Consider the following 20,901-nt stretch of genomic DNA (forward strand, 5'->3'; position numbering starts at 1 on the left):
AGAGACCGAGTGAGCAAGCGAGCAAGGGAGGAATGGGGGAAGGGGGGGGGGGACACACACAATCTGAAGCAGGCTCCAGACTGAGCAGTCAGCATACAGCTCAAGGCAGGGCTTGAACTCACAAACCACGAAATCATGACCTGAGCCAAGCTGGGATGCTTAACTGACTGAGCCACCCAGGCTCCCCTCAATGCTAACTTTTAAAGTTTTATTTCACAAACAAAATGGTTAAGTATTGTTCTATGAAACTGTGTGAGTTGTTACACAGGATGACTTGGAATAGTTTCAAGTGTGAATTATTCAAAAAGGAACAAATTGATACATGCAACATGGATTAGCTTCAAAAGCGGAAGTGAAAAAGCCAGACACAAAAAAACTATTACTTCACTTACATGAAATATCTAGAAATGACAAAATTATACAGACAGTGGTTGCCTAGAGCTCGGTATGACTGACTTGCAAATGGGCAGAGCTTTATTTTTTAAGAGGAAGTACTCTACACTGGATTGTAACTTGCACAGCTGTATAAATTCTACTAAAATGTATCAAACTGCACCATTTACAATAAGTGAGTTATACAGTATGTAAGCTATACTCAATAAATGCAGCTGGAAAACCATACTGCTCACTAATCATATTATACATGACCTGTGGTATACACCTAAAAAAAAAATCTCTTCCTCATGGCCTTGAGGAAATAAAAGAACACAAACAGAGGGATGCACTCTACAATGTGATTATTAAAACCAAAAGATGCCTTTAATCTTGCTATGTGTGCCTGCCACACGACAAGGAACACAGGTTGAGTTTTTACAATATTCTAAAAATAACAACAGTTCTTTCAGTATTGTCTTTGTATTCACATATTACCATGTTAACACAGTAATTTTTTTAGAAAGTATTTAGTTCTTTGTGAATCACTCTGTATATATGGCTTCATACACAGCGTATATATGCTATATACACACTGGAACATAACAGAATAAATGTATTCCTTACTATGACCTGAGGTTTAAAAAGTTTTAAAAATTTCTTGGGGCTCCTGGGTGGCTCAGTCGGTTGAATGTCCACTTGATTTTGGCTCAGGTCACCATCCCAGAGTGGTGACATCCAGCCCAGCATCGGACTCTGCTGCTGAGCACGGAGCCTGCTTTAGATTTTCACCCCACCCTTGCGTGTGCCTTCTCTCTCTCAAACTCAAACAAAACACCAAAACAACAACAAAAGCATTCATATTAAAGCACGAATTTCATGCAAACCAATATAGTTTTATACCCCAGTGTTCTGAAAGATCATGAAAAGGGAGCTAATGATTTTGTACTACATATGCACTTTAATATATAATTTATATACTGTAATATTCACCCTTCTCAAGTGTACGACTTACTTTTTAGCATATTTTCCCAAAACTGTGCAACCACTATTAATTCCAGAACATTTTGTATGACTGTTTTATTAACAATCAGTAACTGCTATTAATCGCAAATATTTGGGAGTAAAATCATTATTTCAATATACTCAAGCCTTTAGTTATTTATCTATTACATGGAACCATAAACCACAATTTGAACAGTGACTTGCAGATAGATAGCATTAGAAACTGACAGAATACTCAAGACTTATTTTTGTGGAGAACACTCTTCATTAATAGAAACCAGTAATTTATTAAGAAACATGGTTAAGTGTTTTATGACCCAGGTCACTACAATTGCTAAGTCAATTCCTTCCTACCAATCAGAGGCACACAGTGGACTGCAGAGTTGCCCCTCTCTCTATCAGCATCCAGTGGACAGTACACAATGACTCCAATTTAGATGAAATTCATCCATATACACAAATTCAAAATATGACAGACCATGCTGGCTAAGAAAATTTGGGCACATGTGCAGAATTCTATTTAAGAATTTAGAAAAGAGTGCCAAGAAGCTGGGAAAACGTAAAATAGACATACTCCACGTTCCAAAGCTTTCCCAAGTCCCTTAAAATTTCTAATATTGCAATTACAGACAACTCCAATGAGAAAAAATAAGCAAAGCTAGCTTTTGGCTTTTACCATTTTATCTCTTAAAAAATAATAAGTAATGTACCAAGTGCAAATGGAACTGTATTTTCAAAAGTCTGAAGAAAACCTTAAAGTTTTCTCTAAACCAATATTTTGGAAAACTGATTGCAGATTTTCCGCACTCATACCAGTTTTTTGATTCATAGCTAGAATCTTACTATACATATTTTATCCATTTTTGCCTTAACAGCACATATATGAAAATTTTGTTTTTCGATGCTACATTTGTAGAACTCAGAAGACTGGCTAGCACATGGATAGCACTCAGTTTCTCATTCTTTCTAACAACTCTATAGCATCCTACTACACGAATGTCCCATTTCTCAATCAGCTCCGTGCTGATAAACTTCAAATTTCAAACTTTATTAGGACAACCAAATCTCAAATTGATTACCATCGGCCCAGATCTCTCCCTTAGGTATTAAACTTAAAAAATGACGATTTAACAGACACCGCAAGTTTCACAGCCCAAACTGGACCTTTTTAGTATCCTCCCGTCTCCAAAAAAACCCAACCATCTTGTTTTTTTCTTCTCTTCGCTACCATCACAGCCCACTCACTTCATTCATTAGCCAAACCCACCAGTTCTACCTTCAAATTTTCTCCTGGTATTTATTTCCCTCCGTAGCAACCTTAATCCAAGCAATTTCATCTTGTCTACATTGATGCAAAAATATTCTTCCTTTCTTTCTTGCCTCCTATAATCTATTCTTCACACAGCAAAGCAACTTCATTAAGACAAGTTTAGATCAAGTCATTCCTCTGCTTAAAACCTCTCAATCATTGCTCAAAACCACTAAGAATAAACCCCAAACTCCTCACCTTTACCTGTGAAATTCTAATACAGCTCCCGCTCACCTCTCTCACCAAGCTAAATGCTCTAACACAGAACCCTGCGCCCCAAACGGCGGCGCCACGTGTTCACCGAAACATGCCTCCCAGGCCCAAAGCCTTCCCCCACCTTTCAAGGCAGGAGGACACAAACGGCTCCCACGCGATCCTGAGCAGTGCTGTCTTCTTCTTACGTCTTTCCCTCTCCTCGCCGGCCCAACACCAGCCTCCCCCCTCCAATGGCTCAATCACCAACCTACCTTAAAGATGGCGTAGCCGACAGACGTTTCAAATAGCACCAACATGGTGAGGCCGGGTTAGGGCCCTGCGTGGCCCGCCGCGAGCTCTGTTATCAGTGAAAAGAAATCAAACTTTCGGCCCGAAAGGTCCGCAAGGCCGCAGCGGGCCAAGCACAAAGCCGCACGCCTCCTTGCAAAGAACCACACCACGTTGCCTAAAGATTCCACACCACACTGCGCAAAGAACGCCTGAAAGCGCCCCTCCTTCTCCAAGGATTCTGGGATATTGCGTCACTTCCGACGGAGAGCGTGCCGTTGCTTCCGATATGTTCCCGCCAACGGAGTTGGGGGGGAGAGGGGGGAGAGAAAAAAAAAAAAAAAAGACCGTGTTGTTGCGAGATTTCTTAGGGACTAAAGCGAGCTTTTAAGTGGCTGGACTGCAGGGAAATCCAAAAGGGGAAAAACTTCCCTTTTTATTATTTTTGAAATTCCCACATAGGATATATTTTACTTTAAGGGAAATGCGCAGCAGTCTCGTCTGTTTACCCCAGGCATCTGGAATCTGGGAAATGCTAGCCCTTTAACTTTGCTCGCTGGATAGCCCTGCCTTGAAGTGAACTTCTCAGGGTGACACCATCCATGACTGTCGCTGTATTTGCGAGCATTCCTGGCCGTTCTCTTCTCTCTTGCAAATTGATTTTTAGCATAGATGTCTTTCATACATACGTACGCCTCTCCCATTTTTGCTGCAATGATTCTAGGGTATGCATTTAGACTTTATGTCCTTGTCTTAGTGTAATTTGCTTTTCTGGGACTTTTCAGTTTGAGTGACTGATTTCTAATACCTCAATTATTCCACAAGTCTGGCTTTCAATAGGAGTGAAATTTCCTTCCTCACTTCCCAGGCTTTATACGCGGATTGCGTGAAAGCATTAAGTTGCAACCTGATGAAAGTTTTGGAACACCAAGTAACTTGATTTTTTTTCAAGCAGCTCTGCAACCTGGGATCAAATCCTGGACTGAATAACAGGAAAGATGAAAGTGGCGGGGGTCGAGGGTGGCGTGGGGGTGGGAATGGGGGCTGGGGGGAACCAAGTGATGGGGGGAGGGAATACAGACAAGAGCATGGTTGATTATAGCCATAGGATTCGGTGTGATCAGGGAGGAAAGAGATACTAATATGGCTTGATTAGGAAAGGAAGGGTGAATGGAGTGGCTGGATGAAGTGGAAGCACCGTGTCTGTTTGTGGTGTTATATAATTTCACAATACATATCATCTTTTTTTATCTAGTTTTTTTTTTTGAAGATTTTTTTTTTTTTTAAAGTAATCGCTACATCCAACTTGAGGCTCAAACTTACAACCCCCAGGGTAAAAGTGTCATGCTCTACGGACACAGCCAGTCAGGTGCCCCTGTCTAGTTTTAACTGAAGAGTTATCTGCTAGAAGGAGCATTCTGTATCTTACACTTAATTATATCTGTATAGGGCATCATGTTGTACTAGTCACGAAGTAGGCTCTCATTAAATAATTCTTAACCATTTAATGAATGAATGTTTGCAGGAAGTAAAATTCTTTTTCTTGCATCTAAAGTTTGCATCTTTTGCTCAAAGAGAAATGAAACCACTTATTCAATAAGAAACCTTTTTACTGTGCTTCTCCAAAAAGTTGTCTTTGCACATTGCCATTTATATAATCAGCCCAGTGATGCATTAGTCAGGGGTTCAGAGCTGACTCTGGATTTGGATTTGGATCTTGGCCAAATAAAGTAATTCTCCGAAAAATTCCCTATTGCAAGAGAAAAGTAAGAGATTCAATACTTTATTAAATTAAACAAAGTACTAGATCAAGGGGAGATAGCACCAAGAAGTATAAGGAGGAGAATATGGGAGAATATAGATAACCCAGAAGAGGGATTTATTACTTTATTAGTGGTTTAACATGGTAAAAGGACAAAGGTAAGAAACATGGTTCTTTTGTTCACTCCCCACCCTCCAGCCCTATCCCTGTCCCAGCTGGAATATAATCTCCATGAAGGTTCATTGCTGGATGCCCAGTACCAAGTGAGTATCTGGCACATGGTAGGGACTCCATAAGTACGAATAGTGATGGGTGCATGAACGACTGGAATGAATAATGGGATTAAATTATTTCTAGGTGCTAGTAGAGGCTTCATGTACTTTTGGGGATGGACTGATAATAGCAAAAGAGATCCTTCTGTTACGAGACCTTTGATGTGCCTTGTAATAAATAGAAGGAGATGTTTTGGATCTTTCATGTAGTTCAAGTAGTAAACATCTTTTATGTAGTCAACAACTATGAATGTTTACTCTCTGTCAGGCTTTATTATAGGCACTAAGACATACCAATGAATAAAACATGGAAAAACCTCCACACTTCATGAAACGTATATTCTAGTAAGGGGAAACTAAATAAGTAAATATCTAGTATATTAGAGAGTACTAGATACTACAGAGAAAAATAAAGCAGGACAGGGGAATAAGATATTCCAGGATGGTAAGGAAAGGCCTCATTTAAGTGACATTTGAATAAATGACTTTAGGGACTCAGTCAGTTAAGTGTCCAACTCGTAGTTTTGGCTTGGGTCATGATCTCACGGTTTGTGAGTTCAAGCCCCTCATCAGGCTCTGTGATGATAGTGCCCCTCCTGTGCACATGCACTCACTCTCTCTCTCTCAAAACAAATAAGTAAACTTAAAAAAGAAAGAAAGCAAATATGGCAAAACACTAACAATTAAAAAAATGACTTTAGGGAGCCAACCATCGTGATATCTAGAGGAAAAGTATTTCAGGCAAAGAGAACAGTTTATTCAAAGACACCAAGCAGGAGTGTGCCTGATATGTTCTCAGAACAGTATGACGGGTATTGGAGTGACTATAAATGACCCCATTTTAAAATAATGAATTAACATTTTTATCAGTGTAACAATTAGTATTTTTTTTCAGTGCTCATAATATGCATCATATGATATAATCCTTAAACAAATTTAGACAATAGGTACTCTTTTTTTTAAGTCAACTCTTTTGTTTGTTTTTTTTTTTTAGAGAGAGGAAGAGCAAGTGTGCATGTGCATGCACAAACAGGGGAGAGAGGCAGAGGGAGAGAGAATCTTTTTTTTTTTTTTTATGTCTATTTATTTTTGTAGAGAGATAGAGCGTGAGCGGAGGAGGGGCAGAGACAGGGAGACACAGAATATGAAGCAGGCTCCAGGCTCTGAGCTGTCAGCACAGAGCCCGATGCAGGGCTTGAACCCGTGAACCATGAGATCATGACCTGAACTGAAGTCGGACACTTAACCAACTGAGCCACTGAGCTCCCTGAGAGAGAGAATTTTAAGCATGCTCCACACTCAGCATGGAGCCCAATGTGAGACTTGATCTCATGATCCTGGGATCATGACCTGAACCAAAATTAAGAGTAGGATGCTCAACTGACTGAACCACCCAGGTACCCCAATAGGTACTCTTATTATTACCCCCATTTGCCTTTTCAGAGAAGTTAAGAACCCAAGATAACACAATCTCCCTCACTGTATCCTTTAGGAAACCCCAGAGGATGGGCCATAGAGACTGTTTCTATTATAGAATTGAGCTGCTGCCTGTCGCTTTGTATTCCCTTGCAGACTCCCTGGTGTCTGCTAGTATTGCCATCTTTCTGCTGTTAACTGCTGCCACATTTTTGAACACAGGCGATGTCCACACCATTGCCCATTTTCTGCAGACTACCACCATCAGGGGTTCTTGTTCTTCTCCAGGTAGGAAGGAAGCAGCTTTTGTGCTTCCTAACCTGTTCTTCGGTGAGACATATTTTTCTTTTTGCAAAAGTCCTCTCCTTCCAGAGACCACAGGTACTTGGAGGAAAGAGAGGTAGTTAGGACATAGGTTGGAAACAGGCTCAAACTTCTGTTCTAACAGCCATGTTTTACTTCTCAGTCTGGCTCATGCAACTAAATACAGGATGGTTTCCTCTCATGAGCCTATTGTTGCTCTCTTCAATCTGTCGTTTTCTGAGGACTTCCTGCCATCAGATCAGTGTCTCAGATCAGTACCTGAATGAAATCTTTAAAAAAAATTTTTTTTAATGTTTATTTATGTTTGAGAGAGAGAGCTACAGAGAGTGAGTGGGGGAGGAGCAGAGAGGGAGAGGGAGACGCAGAATCTGAAGCAGGCTCCAGGCTCCGAGCTGACAGCACAGAGCCCGACACAGGGCTCTAACTCATGAACCGTGAGATCATGGCCTGAGCTGAAGTTGGACTGAGCCATGCAAGTGCCTCTGAAATCTTTTTTTTCTTAAGATTTTATTTTTAAGTAATCTGTACATCCAGTCTCAAACTCACAACCCTGAGATCAAGAGTTGCACGCTTTACTGACTGAGCCAGCCAGGCACCCCCTGAATGAAAATATTAATGTCTTTCCCTTATTTACCCTACATACTCTAGACCCTGTGTAAATCAAGAGCATCTGTTTCAATTGAGTGCCTATTTTAGTTGAAAAGTTCCCTGAACATTAAAAATTTTTTTCCTGAACATTGAGACATAACAGTTTGAATAGCCTCCAGAGAGGGCAGTCTACCCAGAAAACACAGAGGTGATATGTTTTGGGGAGCCAGCTCTTCAAAACAGCCCAAGAAAATCTCATCTCTGACCAGTTAAATTATACTTACACTCTTTCATCATTTTCTTGTGAGCTTGTACAAAATGAGCAATTCCCTCTAAAGTTATTAACTCTGGATTCATGGTCAAAATTGAGTTTCTTACTTGTAAAACTAAGGTCCAGATACTGAACTACATCATGGTATGGGCCTGAACAGACTATTAGCTGGTCTCTAGTTTTGACATCAGCACCTCTGATCCAACTTCAACGTTCCTTGCCCTCAGGGGACTTACTTTTTCAGAAAATAAGATTTATGCATGTTTAACAATTATAAAATTGTAAAAGATAGCTCATTCATTTATATGCCTACAACATACTAGACGCTATACTTTGTTCTGGTCATTCAAAGACGTACAATACATAATCTGTGCCCTGAAACTGCTGCTGATTGATGGGAAAAGCCTACTAGTACAAACACAATTACAATGTAGCAGAGGGGCACCTGGGTGGCTCAGTCCGTTAAGCGACGGACTTCGGCTCAGGTCATGGTCTCATGGTTCAGGAGTTTGAGCCTTGTGTCAGGCTCTCTGCTGACAGCTCAGAGCCTGAAACCTGCTTCACATTCTGTGTCTCCCTCTCTCTCTGCCCCTCCCCCGTGCTCTCTCTCTCTTAAAAATAAACATTAAAAAACCAAACAATGTAGCAGGAGTTCAAATCTCAGCTTCATCTCCTACTATTTAATGGATCTTAAGTCCTCGGGTAAATGATTTAAGTTCTTTGGCACTTTTCTAGTATGTAAAATAGAAGTAACATCTACCTCAAAGAGTTATTGTGACTATTAAACAAGATAGTATCTTTGTTTGACTTAACCTAAGTGCTCAGTAAATGGCACGTAATTAAATTAAATTAAGACAATAATTCAAATAGACCATAGGAGGGAGATATCAAGAAGGAAACTAAAGACATGTGGGACAAAATTCACACCACTTTCTTCCACTAAGGGTAAACATACATATCACATCCTACAGATAGGAAACAAACATACAAACACAACTTTGTGCCCCAAGGAAACAAAAACAAAACACAACGAAACCAGGTTTCAGTTCTAGATCCAGGATTAAGTGAAATTTTGAGACTTTGTGTAACTTATACTCTCAAACACAAACAACTCTATCCCTGCCTTTTGCAATGCTAATACCTGAAGATAAGGGAAAAGCTTTATAGACAAGATACACCTGTGAGAAAATCGCTGTTTGGTTTTTTTTTTTTTTTCCTCTGTTAACAGAACCTTGGTAACCAAACTGAATAATTTCCTTTTAATATATGTTTTGTGTATACTCAATAGGAGTGTCTTTGTTTAGGGTGGGGGGTGGCCATGTGACCAATAATGTAACTAACCTTGGAGACTGCGTTCAACCCAATGGGCAATCAATCAATCATGCCTATGTGATGAAGTCTTTATAAAAACTCTGTACCTGGAAGCTCAAATGAGCTTCCCTGGTTGGTAGTCCTCTATGAATATTGTCAAACATCAACACTGGGAGAGTAACAATGTGTCAACTGCATGAGAAAGGACATTGAAAGTTTTATGTTTGAAGTGCTCCCAGATTTTTGCCTTTTATGCGCTCCTTTCATGAGCTGATTTTGATATGTATCCTTTCCCTTTAAGAAATAGTAATCATGGCGGAGGTGGGGGGGGGGGGGGGGGGGGCCCTGGCTGGCTCACTCTGTGGAGCATGAAACTCTTGATCTTGGGGTTGTGAGTTTGAGCCCCACTTTGTGTGTGGGGATAACTTAAAAATTAAAAAATTTTTAAAAATTGTAACCATGAGGGGCGCCTGGGTGGCTCAGTCGGTTAAGCGTCCGACTTCAGCTCAGGTCACGATCTCACGGTCCGCGAGTTCGAGCCCCGCGTGGGGCTCTGGGCTGATGGCTCAGAGCCTGGAGCCTGCTTCCCATTCTGTGTCTCCTTCTCTCTCTGCCCCTCCCCCGTTCATGCTGTGTCTCTCTCTGTCTCAAAAATAAATAAACGTTAAAAATAAAAAAATTTAAAAAAAAATTATAACCATGAGTATAAAACAGCTTTTAGTAAGTTCTGTGAGTCCTTCTAGTATTACCAAACCTGAGGGTGGTTTTGGAAACCCTCTAAAATTTGCATTTAGTGTCAGAGTAAGGGCAGTCTCGTGGAAAGTGTGTGCTCCCTAAACATGATAGTTGGCTCTAAACCTTACAGTTTGGCTAACTCCAGGCATATGGATTTAGTAAAAAGACAAGAGAACTTTAAAATGATTCACTTGGTTTATGTAACACATATATGAATGAGCCTGAATGTGTGGTAGAACGGAAATCTAAATAGAGTAGGACCTGTTGTTTCTAACTTGTCTGGAGCTTCATGATCTCTTGAGAAGTATAAGGGTTCTGGAGGCATGACTTTTTCTCTCTCCTTTCTCAAAGGGAAATAGGAAAGTCTTATGGAAATATACAAATGAACTAAGCCACATTGGAGAGAAAAGCTCTATATATGGACAAGGTGTTAATAAATCTTAAAGTTGTGCCCCTAGATTGGTCTATTATCTGCACAAGTATTACATAACAGTGCATAATGACATAAGGGGAGATCCAGTTATAAAATTCTTCAGAAATTCCTAGCTTGCCCAAAATTCAAATAAGATTCTTCTATTGTGTGAAATATTTTCTGAGTAAACATGCAGCGTACTTTGCATATTTCAAAAAAAAAAAAGATAGATTATAACTTATCTAAAGTTTAACAAAACTCTTATTTTGATTGACTTACAGAGATTAATACTTGTATGACTTGTATTCATATCTTGTCTGCTCTGATAACTCTTTAAAAGATTACAATTTTGGGGGCGTCTGGGTGGCTCAGTCAGTTAAGTGTCTGACTTCGGCTGAGGTCATGGTTCATGGGTTCGAGCCCTGCATTGGGCTTTGCACTGACAGCGTGGAACCTGCATAGAATTCTCTTTCCCCCTCCTCTCTCTGCCTCTCCCCTGCTCGCACTTTCTCAAAATAAATAAATAAATAAACTTTTAAAAAAATTAAAAATTTTTTCTCCGATAAATTTTAAAAATATCGTCCTCACATTCAAACTTCAAATTCAAAATAGTAAAACTGTTATACACCTAAACTTTATTTGGAGTTTCCTAGACAAACCACAAAGAGGTTCACTTTCACCTGGTAAATGGAGATGATGTTAATCATAATTAAATATATTTGGCATTCTCCAGATATTTAATTATTTTATCACTACTATGAAAATTCTCTTGTCTCTCAAGCTCAAAATCTGAGAACAGCTGCTAAATAAAAAAGAAAAGCTCAGAGTGCCTGGCTGGCTCAGTTGGTAGAGCATGTGACTCCTGATCTTGGGGTTATGAGTTCAAGCCCTCTGTTGGGTATAGAGATTACATATATATACATATATATATTACATATACATATATATATATATAATCAAAATGATATCAATTTTTGGTAGGAGTAGGATTCAGTAATTGTGTACTTTTTAGGTTGGCTAGAAACATGCTCATGTTCACATACAAAGACAGTGCATTAGTTTCCTATTGTTGTAACAAATTACCACAAATTTAGTGGCTTAAAACAACACAAATTTGTTGTCTGATAGTGGTAGGTAAAAAATGGGCTTCATGGGGCTAAAATCAGTGTGTCAGCAAGACATCTAGAGCTTGTAGGCTCCAGGAGGGAAACTTTTTTTGCCTTTTCCAACTTCTGAAGGTTTCCCACATTCATGGCTCGGCTTCAGTTGTTACATGTCCTCCTCAGACTCTATCTTGCCTCCTTCTTTTAATTATAAGGATTCTTATGATAATATTGGGTGCATCTGAATAATTAAGAATAACCTCCCTATCTCAAGATTCTTTTTTTATTTAAGCCAATAACTTTTTATTTAAGGAATTTTACATGTGATTGCTGCCACTGCCAATCACCATAGTTCCTCCAAAGTCAGAATCATAATCTTCAAAAAATTCCTTTTGAAAAGAACTTTTTGGGGGTGCCTGGGTGGCTCAGTTGGTTGTGTGTCCAACTTTGGCTGCGGGCATAATCTCATGGTTTGTGAGTTTGAGCCCTGCATCAGGCTCTTTGCTGTCAGTGCAGGGGCCCGCTTTAGATCCTCTGCTCCCTCCCCATCTCTCTCTCTCCAAAATAAATAAAGTTAAAAAAAAAAAAAAAAAGAACTGTTGTTCAATCCACACTTGTCACTGTCAGTCCAGAGTTCTTTCAGTTGGACTTTTTTGATCTCCACTTGAACATGGACAGACTTTTAAAATTCTCCACCTGTAATCTTTGGTGATCCAATTTCTTTAGGGCCACGTTCAGGGTCACAGTCGATGGATCTGCCTGGTTCTCAATTTCAAATACCCTCTGAATGTGAATGAGTTCAAATCATATTCACTCCTAAACTACCACACCCTAGAACTGTACAGATTGTTGAGATATGCCAATACCTAAAATTAAAAAAAAAAATACTATTAGGTCTCTCACAAGTTTTAGCAGATAGATGTCTTATAATTCTTTCCCACAGATCTAACATATAAGAAATGTGAATAAAGGAAACCACATATGTACTCTATGAGGTGTTTCCAACAATGTAGGTCTACAGAAAAAGCCTGGTTGGGATAGACCTCAATTCCCATCTCAAGATTCTTTTTTTTTTTTTTTAATGTTTTTTAAACATTTATTTATTTTTGAGACAGAGAGAGAGCATGAACAGGGGAGGGTCAGAGAAAGAGGGAGACACAGAATCTGAAACAGGCTCCAGGCTCTGAGCTGTCAGCACAGAGCCCGACGCGGGGCTTGAACCCACAGACCGCGAGATCATGACCTGAGCTGAAGTCGGACGCCCAACCGACTGAGCCACCCAGGTGCCCCTCCCATCTCAAGATTCTTAACTTAATTGCATTTGCAAATTCCTTTTGCTATGTATGGTAACATTCACAGGTTCTAGGGCTAGAAATGGGCATTTTTTGGTGGGGGCATTATTCTGCCTATCACAGAGAGGCACCATAACTCTCAAAAAATCAGTTACTCTTAAAAAAAATCAGTTATTCTTGGGGGGCCTGGGTGGCTCAGTCAGTTAAGTGTCTGACTCTTGGTTTTGGCTCAGGTCAGAATCTCACGGTTCGTGAGTTCAAGACCTGTGTAAGGTTCTGCGCTGGCAGTGTGGAGTCTGCTTGGGAATCTTTCTCCCCTCTCTCTCATTCCCTCTCCCCCTCAAAAATAAATAAATAAACATTAAAAAAATTTTTTTTTGAATCAGTTCCTTTTTTTTAAAAAAGATGAGTGATTTTATTTCTAGGTACCTGGAAATAATATGGTAATTTAAGAAAAACAGCCATTTTTTTAAGGAATGCATTCTGAACCACCCAGACCCCCCCCCCCCATTTTTTAAAAGTTTATTTTATTTTGAAAGAGAGAGAGAAAGAATGAGTGGCAGAAGGACAGAGGGAGAAGGAGACAGAGAGAATCCCAAGCAGGCTCCATACTCTGCACTGAGCCCTACAGGGGGCTTCATCTCATGACTGTGAGATCATGACCTGAGCCAAAATGAAGAGTCAGACACTCAATCAACTGTCAAGGAAAGCATTCTAAAGTATGTAGAGATGAAATGACATGTCTGGAGTTTGCCCTAAGAGAATTCAGGAGAGAAAGAAGACGACAGAGAGGAAGGAAGTGTGCCAAATCTTGATGCTTTTTGCATCTGGGTGATGTATATTTGGGGATGTGAAAAGGTGGCTAAAGAAGATACAATTTGAGTCCTGCTAAATAGATGAGAAACCTATAGAGAGTGATCCAAGTGAAGAGAACTTTCCCTCACCTTTTAAAATGTTTTGTATTTTATGATGCTTTGGCATCTTAGGACTTTAGGGACCCAGAGAGAAACTGCCCCTCCCAGAGGTAGTAAAGAACTTGCCTGAGAATAAGCCTTTGATAAGCAAACCAACCAATCCTGAGTCCACCCCTCCTTTTACCAGGTTCCTGCAATTGAGGACACTAACCTCCCACCCTAAATCACTCTTGGGCCAGGTACTGGGCACCAGGGAACCATTCTTATAGCTGGGAGCCCAGGGAAATCAAACTATCCAATCCTAAACCTGCTTAGTTTGCTTATCCTGCCTCACCCCTTCCTCCCCATGAAAACCTAAAGAAAAGCTTTAGCCTACACTTTCCCCTCACTCTGTCTACTTCATGGTGCTTGCCGTGTGTGGTCTTGTGTGGTGTGCCATGCCTCCTGCTTCTAGGGATCCATGAGTATAAAAACTTCTTCCTTTATGCCAGTTTCTGTGTCTCCATGTCTTACGATACCTGACTAAAACAAATCTCGAGTACATTTTAAAGTAATCATGCCCTTCCTAAAACAAAACCATATGAGGAGTTAGAAGAATATTACAGATGTAAGCTCAGCAAAAGTAGAGCCTTTATGTGTTTTGTCCACTGCTGAAAGTGGAACGCAACTGTAAAAAACAAACAAACAAACAAACAAACAAACAAACAAACCTATGTGGCATTTACATGGCAAGTGGATGGTGGGCTACAATGAACCCAGTATCTGTCGATGAAAAGATGGTTAGTCATGAGATGCAGTGGCAAAACATTTGGCAGAATTATTGCCTGAGATGACTTGAGCAGCAGACTATGTGTCTACTGACTCCTGGGGGAATGGAAAATAGAAACTTAATAGAGGTTATTTTTAACAGTGTGTGGCAAGATATTATAAGAAAGGGATGAGATCAGGAAAGAATTCCCTCATGGGTTTGTTAGAAGAAATAGAAGGGAATAGAATCTAAAATTTGGAAACTCACAGGTAAAACTTCTGCTTCTATACCTCACTTATAAGAAATTAGGGGCAGCAGGGTGTCTCAGTCGGTTGAACGTCTGACTTTGGCTCAGGTCATGATCTCATAGTTCATGAGTTCCAGCCCTGTAATGGGCTTGCTGCTGTCAGTCAGCTCAGAGCCTGCTTTGGATCTTCTTCCCTACCCGCTGCCACCTCTGCCCCTTCCCCGCTTGTGTTCTTTCTCTCAAAAATAAATAAATCTTTAAAAAAAATAAGAAGAAATTAGTTAAGGAAGGCTATGAGCTTTTCCTTTGCCTCTTTTTCTTTCCCCTTCATTTCCTTTTCTTTCTTTCTTTCTTTCTCTCTTTCTTTCTTTCTTTCTTTCTTTCTTTCTTTCTTTCACTTTCCCTTCCTGAACTATTCCATCCCAAAGTCATTAGGTGGAGCTGAGAAGCTAAGTGACAACATGGTGTCACCTGGACAGAGGGGTCAGAGGCTGACTGGGGTAAGAAGGGTGTCCTTTGGTGGGGAGACCTACCAATGGATGTTAGAACTTGGATAGGAGGAGGAAGACATTCATTCAGATGGTTGCCCAGTACAGGATATTGGAGCTTGAGTGGAGTAAGGGCATCCTTATGGAGTAACAGACTGTTATGAGCTATCAGAACCATCAGAGGTGTTGACTCACCCCCACAGAAAAAGAACTTTACAATATTTACCCAATGGGATTTCAAAATGATGTGATCCTATCGCTTCTTGGCCTTTTGGCTAAGATCAAGTGTAGTATCAAAACGATGTGATCCAGTGAGAACTGTGTGTTCAATTCTTCCTTGTTCTGAATGAGAGTGTTTCAATTTTCCTGTCTTTGTTGCATTATCAATGGGCATGGGTGTGTCTGGGCAGATTATTTGTCTTTTTAGTTCATCGGTCACCAGTCCATAAAGAGCCATATCTGAACCTGATAGAGGAAACTGGACATTACCTGGAGAACTTGCACTTTGAGCTGAATATATTTACTGGGTGGAACTTTGGGCTGTCCTCTTTGGGGATGGGGAGAGTATTATCTATACAAAGGAAAAATATTTCGTGACAAAAAGAACTGACTCTGCCACAGGCTGCCTAGATGGTCACAAATCTCTTTTCCTTTCATTAAGTCACAAGAAAATGACATATTCCAGGCTTACTTGGTTGGGGCCATGAGTCTTGATTCTGGCCAAGAAGATATGGGTAGAAGTCATGTCCCATTTCTTGCCTGCCTTATTATTTCTTTTGACCTTTTGAATGCAGACAGGATCCAGTCCACATCTCTGAGAAGACCTTGGAACAGGGACTAGTAAATGGTCACCCATGGGTGAAATCCAGCCCGCCACAGTGTTTGTAAATAAAGGTTTATTGGAACATAGCCATGTCCATTTATTTGTTTATTTTTTATGCTGCTTTCATGCCACAATTGCAGAACGGTGACAGTATGTTCCAAAAAACCAAAAATATTACTATCTTTTATAGAAAATGTTTGCGGGCTGCCTGAGTGGCTCAGTCAGTTGAGCGTCTGACCTCGGCTCAGGGCGTGATCTCACGGTTCGTGAGTTCCAGCCCCGCTTCAGGCTCTGTGCTGACAGCTCAGGGCCTGGAGCCTGCTTCAGATTCTGTGTCTCCCTCTCTCTCTGCTCCTCCCCTGCTCACACTCTGTCTCTCTCTCAAAAATAAGTGAAGATTAAAAAAAAAAAAATGTTTGCATATACCTGCCTCAGAAGATGGTGCCACCATGAGTTGATCGGAGACAGAATCCTTGAATCAAAATATGAAAAGCTGCCTGCTGAACACTCAATTCAGGCTGTGATATGAATGAAAAATAGTTTAATTTTGTTAAAATATTGAAATAATTGAGTTATTTGTTAGTAGCTAGTTACCTTATTACTAAAATATTGCTTTCCCCAGTACCTAGATTAGTGCCTGGCTCATGGCAGGAACTAAATAATTATTTGTCTACAAAAGTAGTATATTAACAGTATAACAAACAATCTAAATATTACCTCAAAAAATTAACTTAGAATTTGGAAGTCCCTGTAATCCTTCATCAAGAAATAACCATTGTTAAGAGTTTGATGTATATGATTGTAAGTTTTATATATATGTATATGTATATATATATACATATACATATATGTATGTATATACACACACACACACACACACATCTGTATATATATCAGATAACTTGACCTAGTGGATTAAGATAATGGACTCTAGAGCAAGACTGCCTGGGTTCAAATTCTAGCTTTTAGTCTATGAGCTCTTGCACAAGTTACTTACTTAAACTATTCCCCATTTTGCTCACTTACAAATGGTGTTATTATACACTTATCACACAGGGTCCTTGTGAAGATTAAATGAAATAATGTAGTATGCTTAAGGAAGTATCTTACAAATGGTGTTTGCTATTATTAGTAATAGTAATAGTAATAGTAATAGTAATAGTAATAGTAATAGAACTACTTTAGTAGCCGTTTTCTTCCCCCACAGAAATATGAATCATAGAATTTCCCCCACCAAATATAGCTCAGGCATTCTTCCAAGTCAGTATCTACAGATTAATCTTATTTAATTAACTAATTAATTATTAAGTTTAAAATTTTAATTCCAGTATAGTGAATATACAGTGTTATATTAGTTCCAGGTGTGCAATATAGTGATTCAACAATTCTATACATTACCCAGTGCTCATCCTGATAAGTGTAGTCTTTAATTCCCATCACCTATTTCACCAATCCCCTCACCCCATCAGTTTGTTCTCTATAGTTAAGACTCTCTCTCTTTTCCTTTGCTCATTTGTTTTGTTTCTTAAATTCCACATATGAGTGAAATCATGTGGTATTTGTCTTTCTCTGACTGACTTATTTCTCTTAGCATTATACTCTCTAGCTCCATCCATGTTGTTGCAAATGGTAAGATTTCATTCCTTCTTATGGCTGAATAATATTTCATTGGGTATATATACCACATCTTCTTATCCATTTATCTATGGATGGAGACTTGTGCTGCTTCCATAATTTGACTACTGTAAATAATGCTGCAATATACATAGGGGTGCATGTATCCCTTTGAGTTAGTGGTTTTATTTATTTGTTTATTTTGAGGGGTAAACACCCAGTAGTGTGATGACTGGATCATAAGGTAGTTCTATTTTTAATTTTGTGAGAAATTTTCATACTATTTTCCACAGTGTCTGCACCATTTTGCATTCCCACTAACAATGCATGAGAGTTCCTTTTTCTCCACATCCTCGCCAACACTTGTTTCTTGTGCTGTTGATTTTAGCCATTCTGAACAGTGTGAGGTGATATCTCATTGTAGTTTTGATTTGCATTTTCCTGATGATAAGTGTTGTTGAGCATCTTTTGATGTATCTGTTGGCCATCTGTATGTCTTCTTTGGAGAAATGTTTGTTCATGTCTTCTGCCCATTTTTAAAATGGATTATTTGTTTTTTGGGTGTCAAGTTGTATAAGGTCTTTATATATTTTGGGTACTACCCCTTTACTGGATATGTCATTTGCAAATATCTTCTCCCATTCAGTAGGCTGCCTTTCAGTTTCGTTGATTGTGTCCTTTGCTGTGCAGAAGCTTTTTTCTTTCTAAGTAATCTCTACACCCAATGCGGGGCTCAGACTCACAACCCTAAGATCAAGAGTCACATGCTCTACCAACTAAGCCAGACTGGTGCTCCAAGAAGCTTTTTATTTTGATGTAGTCCCAAGTTTATTTTTGCTTTTATTTCCATTGTCCCAGGAGACATATCTAGAAAAATGTTGCTACGGCCAATGTCAGAGAAATTACTGCCTGTGCTCTTTTCTAGGATTTTTATGGTTTCAGGTCTCACATTTAGGTCTTTAATCCATTTTGAGTTTATTTTTGTGTTATGGTGTCAGAAAGTGGTTCAACTTCATTCTTTTTCGCAACACCATTTGTTGAAGAGACTGTCTTTTTCCCTTTGTATGTTTTTTTTCCTCCTTTGATGAATACCATGTAATTGTGGGTTTATTTCTGGTTTTTCTATTCTGTTCCATTGCTCTATGCCTCTATTTATGTGACAGTACCATACTGTTTTGATTACTACAGCTTTGTAATATAACCTGAAGTCTGGAATTGGGATACCTCCAGTTTTGTTTTTCAAGATTGCTTTGGCTATTCAGGGTCTTTTGTAATTCCATACAAATTTGGGGATTGTTTGTTCCACTTCTGTGAAAAATGCTGCTGGTAGATTCGTCTCATTTTAACAAGTGATTGCATAGGATTCTATTCCACGTATGTAGTATAATTTATGTATCTAATTCCCCACTGATAGACAGGAAATTGTATACAGTTTTTCAGCTCTTACCAACAATGCTGTAGAGAACATTCTTGAATATATGTGCTATGAACAATTGTGTCAGCACTACTAAAGGATACATTCCTAGAACAGGAATGTCATGTCAAATTTCTGTATATATAAAATTTTGATATTCTCAATTTGTCCTCCAATTTCATGTCAAATTTCTGCATATATAAAATTTTGATATTCTCAATTTGTCCTCCAATAAAACTGTATCATTTACACTCTTTCTATTCATGATTCAGAGTATTCATCTTAACAACCCATGACAATAATAGGCATTATCTATCTTTGCAACACAGGTAGGTAAAATATTCTATCTCATTTTTTTAATGTTTATTTATTTCTGAGAGAGAGAGAGAGAAAGTGAGAGACAGAGAGAGAGAGAGGATGAGTGGGGGAGGGGCAGAGAGAGAGAGAGAGACAGAGACAGAGGATCTGAATTGGGCTCTGCACTGACAGCAGAGAGCCTGATGCAGGGCTTGAACCCATGAACTATGAGATCATGACCTGATCATTGGCTGAGCCACCCAGGCGCTTGTATCTCATTTTTAAAAAGATTTTTAAGTAATCTTTACACCCATCGTGGGGCTCAAAATCACAACCCCAAGATCAAGAGTTGCATGCTCCACTAACTGAGCCATCCAGTCACCCCTGTATCTCATTTTAATGTGTATTTCTTTTGTTATTATTAGAGATGCTATCCTTCTTTTCATAGGAAAGGGATTAGGATAAAAACAATCAGCTCTGAAAACATCACACTTGGTTAGACTTATTTGAGAACAAAGAAAGCTCACAACTCCTTCAGTGTTTGAGCAAGGGAACCAATGAAGACTAAACTGATACTTAGGAAACATTATCAACCCTTGTACCATTGCAAAGGCTAACATTCATTCCTCCACTACTGTGTTTTTTAAATGATAGTTTTGTTTTATCCCAAAATGTCTCCTTTAAAAATACCTTATCGAGGTGCCTGGCTGGTTCAGTCAGTTACGTGTTCAACTTCAGCTCAGGTCATGATCTCGTGATTCTTCAGTTCCAGCCCCACATCAGGCTCTGTGCTGACAGCTCAGAGCCTGGATCCTGCTTCAGATTCTGTGTCTCCCTCTCTCTGGCCTTCCCCCACTTGCACTCTGCCTCTCTCTGTCTCAAAATAAACAGTAAAATAATAATAATAAATACCTTATCAACTGGTGGGAATGCAAACTGGTGCAACCATTCTGAAAAACAGTATGGAGGTTCCTCAAAAAATTAAAAATAGAACTACCCTACGATCCAGCAATTGCACAGCTAGGTATTTATCTAAGAGATACAGGTGTGATGTTTTGAAGGGGCACATGCACCCCCATGTTTATAGCAGCACTATCAACAATAGCCAAAGTATGGAAAGAGCCCAAATGGCCATCGATGGATGAATGGATAAAGAAGATGTGGTATATATACAATGGCGTATTACTCAACAATCAAAAAGAATGAAATCTTGCCATTTGCAACTCCCTGGATGGAACTGGAGGGTATTATGCTAAGTGAAATTGGTCATAGAAAGACAAATATCATATGACTTCACTCATATGAGGACTTTAAGAGACCAAACAGATGAACATAAGGGAAGGGAAACAAAAATAATATAAAAACAGGGAGGGGAACAAAACATAAGAAAGTCTTAAATATGGAGAACAGAGGGTTGCTGGAAGGGTTGTGGGAGAGGGGATAGGTTAAATGGGTAAGAGGCACTAAGGAATCTACTCCTGAAATCATTGTTGCACTATATACTAACTAATGTGGATGTAAATTAAAAAATAAATTAAAAAAATTAAAAATTAAAACAAAGCAAAGCAAAACAAAACAAACAAGAATACCTTATCAAATCAATGATGGTCAAGTCACTACCATAAATATAATAAAGGGGGCTTGGGAAATTGCAAATTCCTGATTCAGCAATCATGTTACTTTCATTGGCTAAGGACATTT

At 39.3% G+C, this 20,901-nt stretch overlaps 1 protein-coding gene, 1 non-coding gene and 1 pseudogene across 4 annotated transcripts in view; 1 reads left to right on the top strand and 2 right to left on the bottom strand.

Moving 5' to 3' along the window:
* NOP58 (NOP58 ribonucleoprotein) overlaps window positions 1-3,411 on the bottom strand; it is a 33,866-nt gene extending 30,455 nt beyond the window's left edge. For 2 of the 3 annotated variants that reach the window (XM_049615161.1, XM_049615160.1), the window contains exon 1: window positions 3,154-3,411. Coding sequence is in view for 2 of the 3 variants with exons in the window: in XM_049615160.1 (XP_049471117.1) it covers window positions 3,154-3,198 (45 nt within the window). In the remaining variant the exon portion in view is untranslated. The remainder of the gene's footprint in view (window positions 1-3,153) is intronic. The other variant, XM_049615162.1, reaches the window with a different exon arrangement.
* Window positions 3,412-12,280: 8,869 nt separating this feature from the next.
* Window positions 12,281-12,412, bottom strand: LOC125912011 (small nucleolar RNA SNORA18). Its single transcript, XR_007454578.1, has one exon. It is a non-coding gene; the product is annotated as a small nucleolar RNA SNORA18 (small nucleolar RNA).
* A 2,895-nt stretch (window positions 12,413-15,307) lies between these two features.
* LOC125912036 (uncharacterized) lies at window positions 15,308-15,458 on the top strand (annotated as a pseudogene).
* The last annotated feature ends 5,443 nt before the right edge of the window (window positions 15,459-20,901 follow it).

This window comes from Panthera uncia (genome assembly GCF_023721935.1).
Source record: "Panthera uncia isolate 11264 chromosome C1 unlocalized genomic scaffold, Puncia_PCG_1.0 HiC_scaffold_3, whole genome shotgun sequence".
Classification (NCBI taxonomy): domain Eukaryota; kingdom Metazoa; phylum Chordata; class Mammalia; order Carnivora; family Felidae; genus Panthera; species Panthera uncia.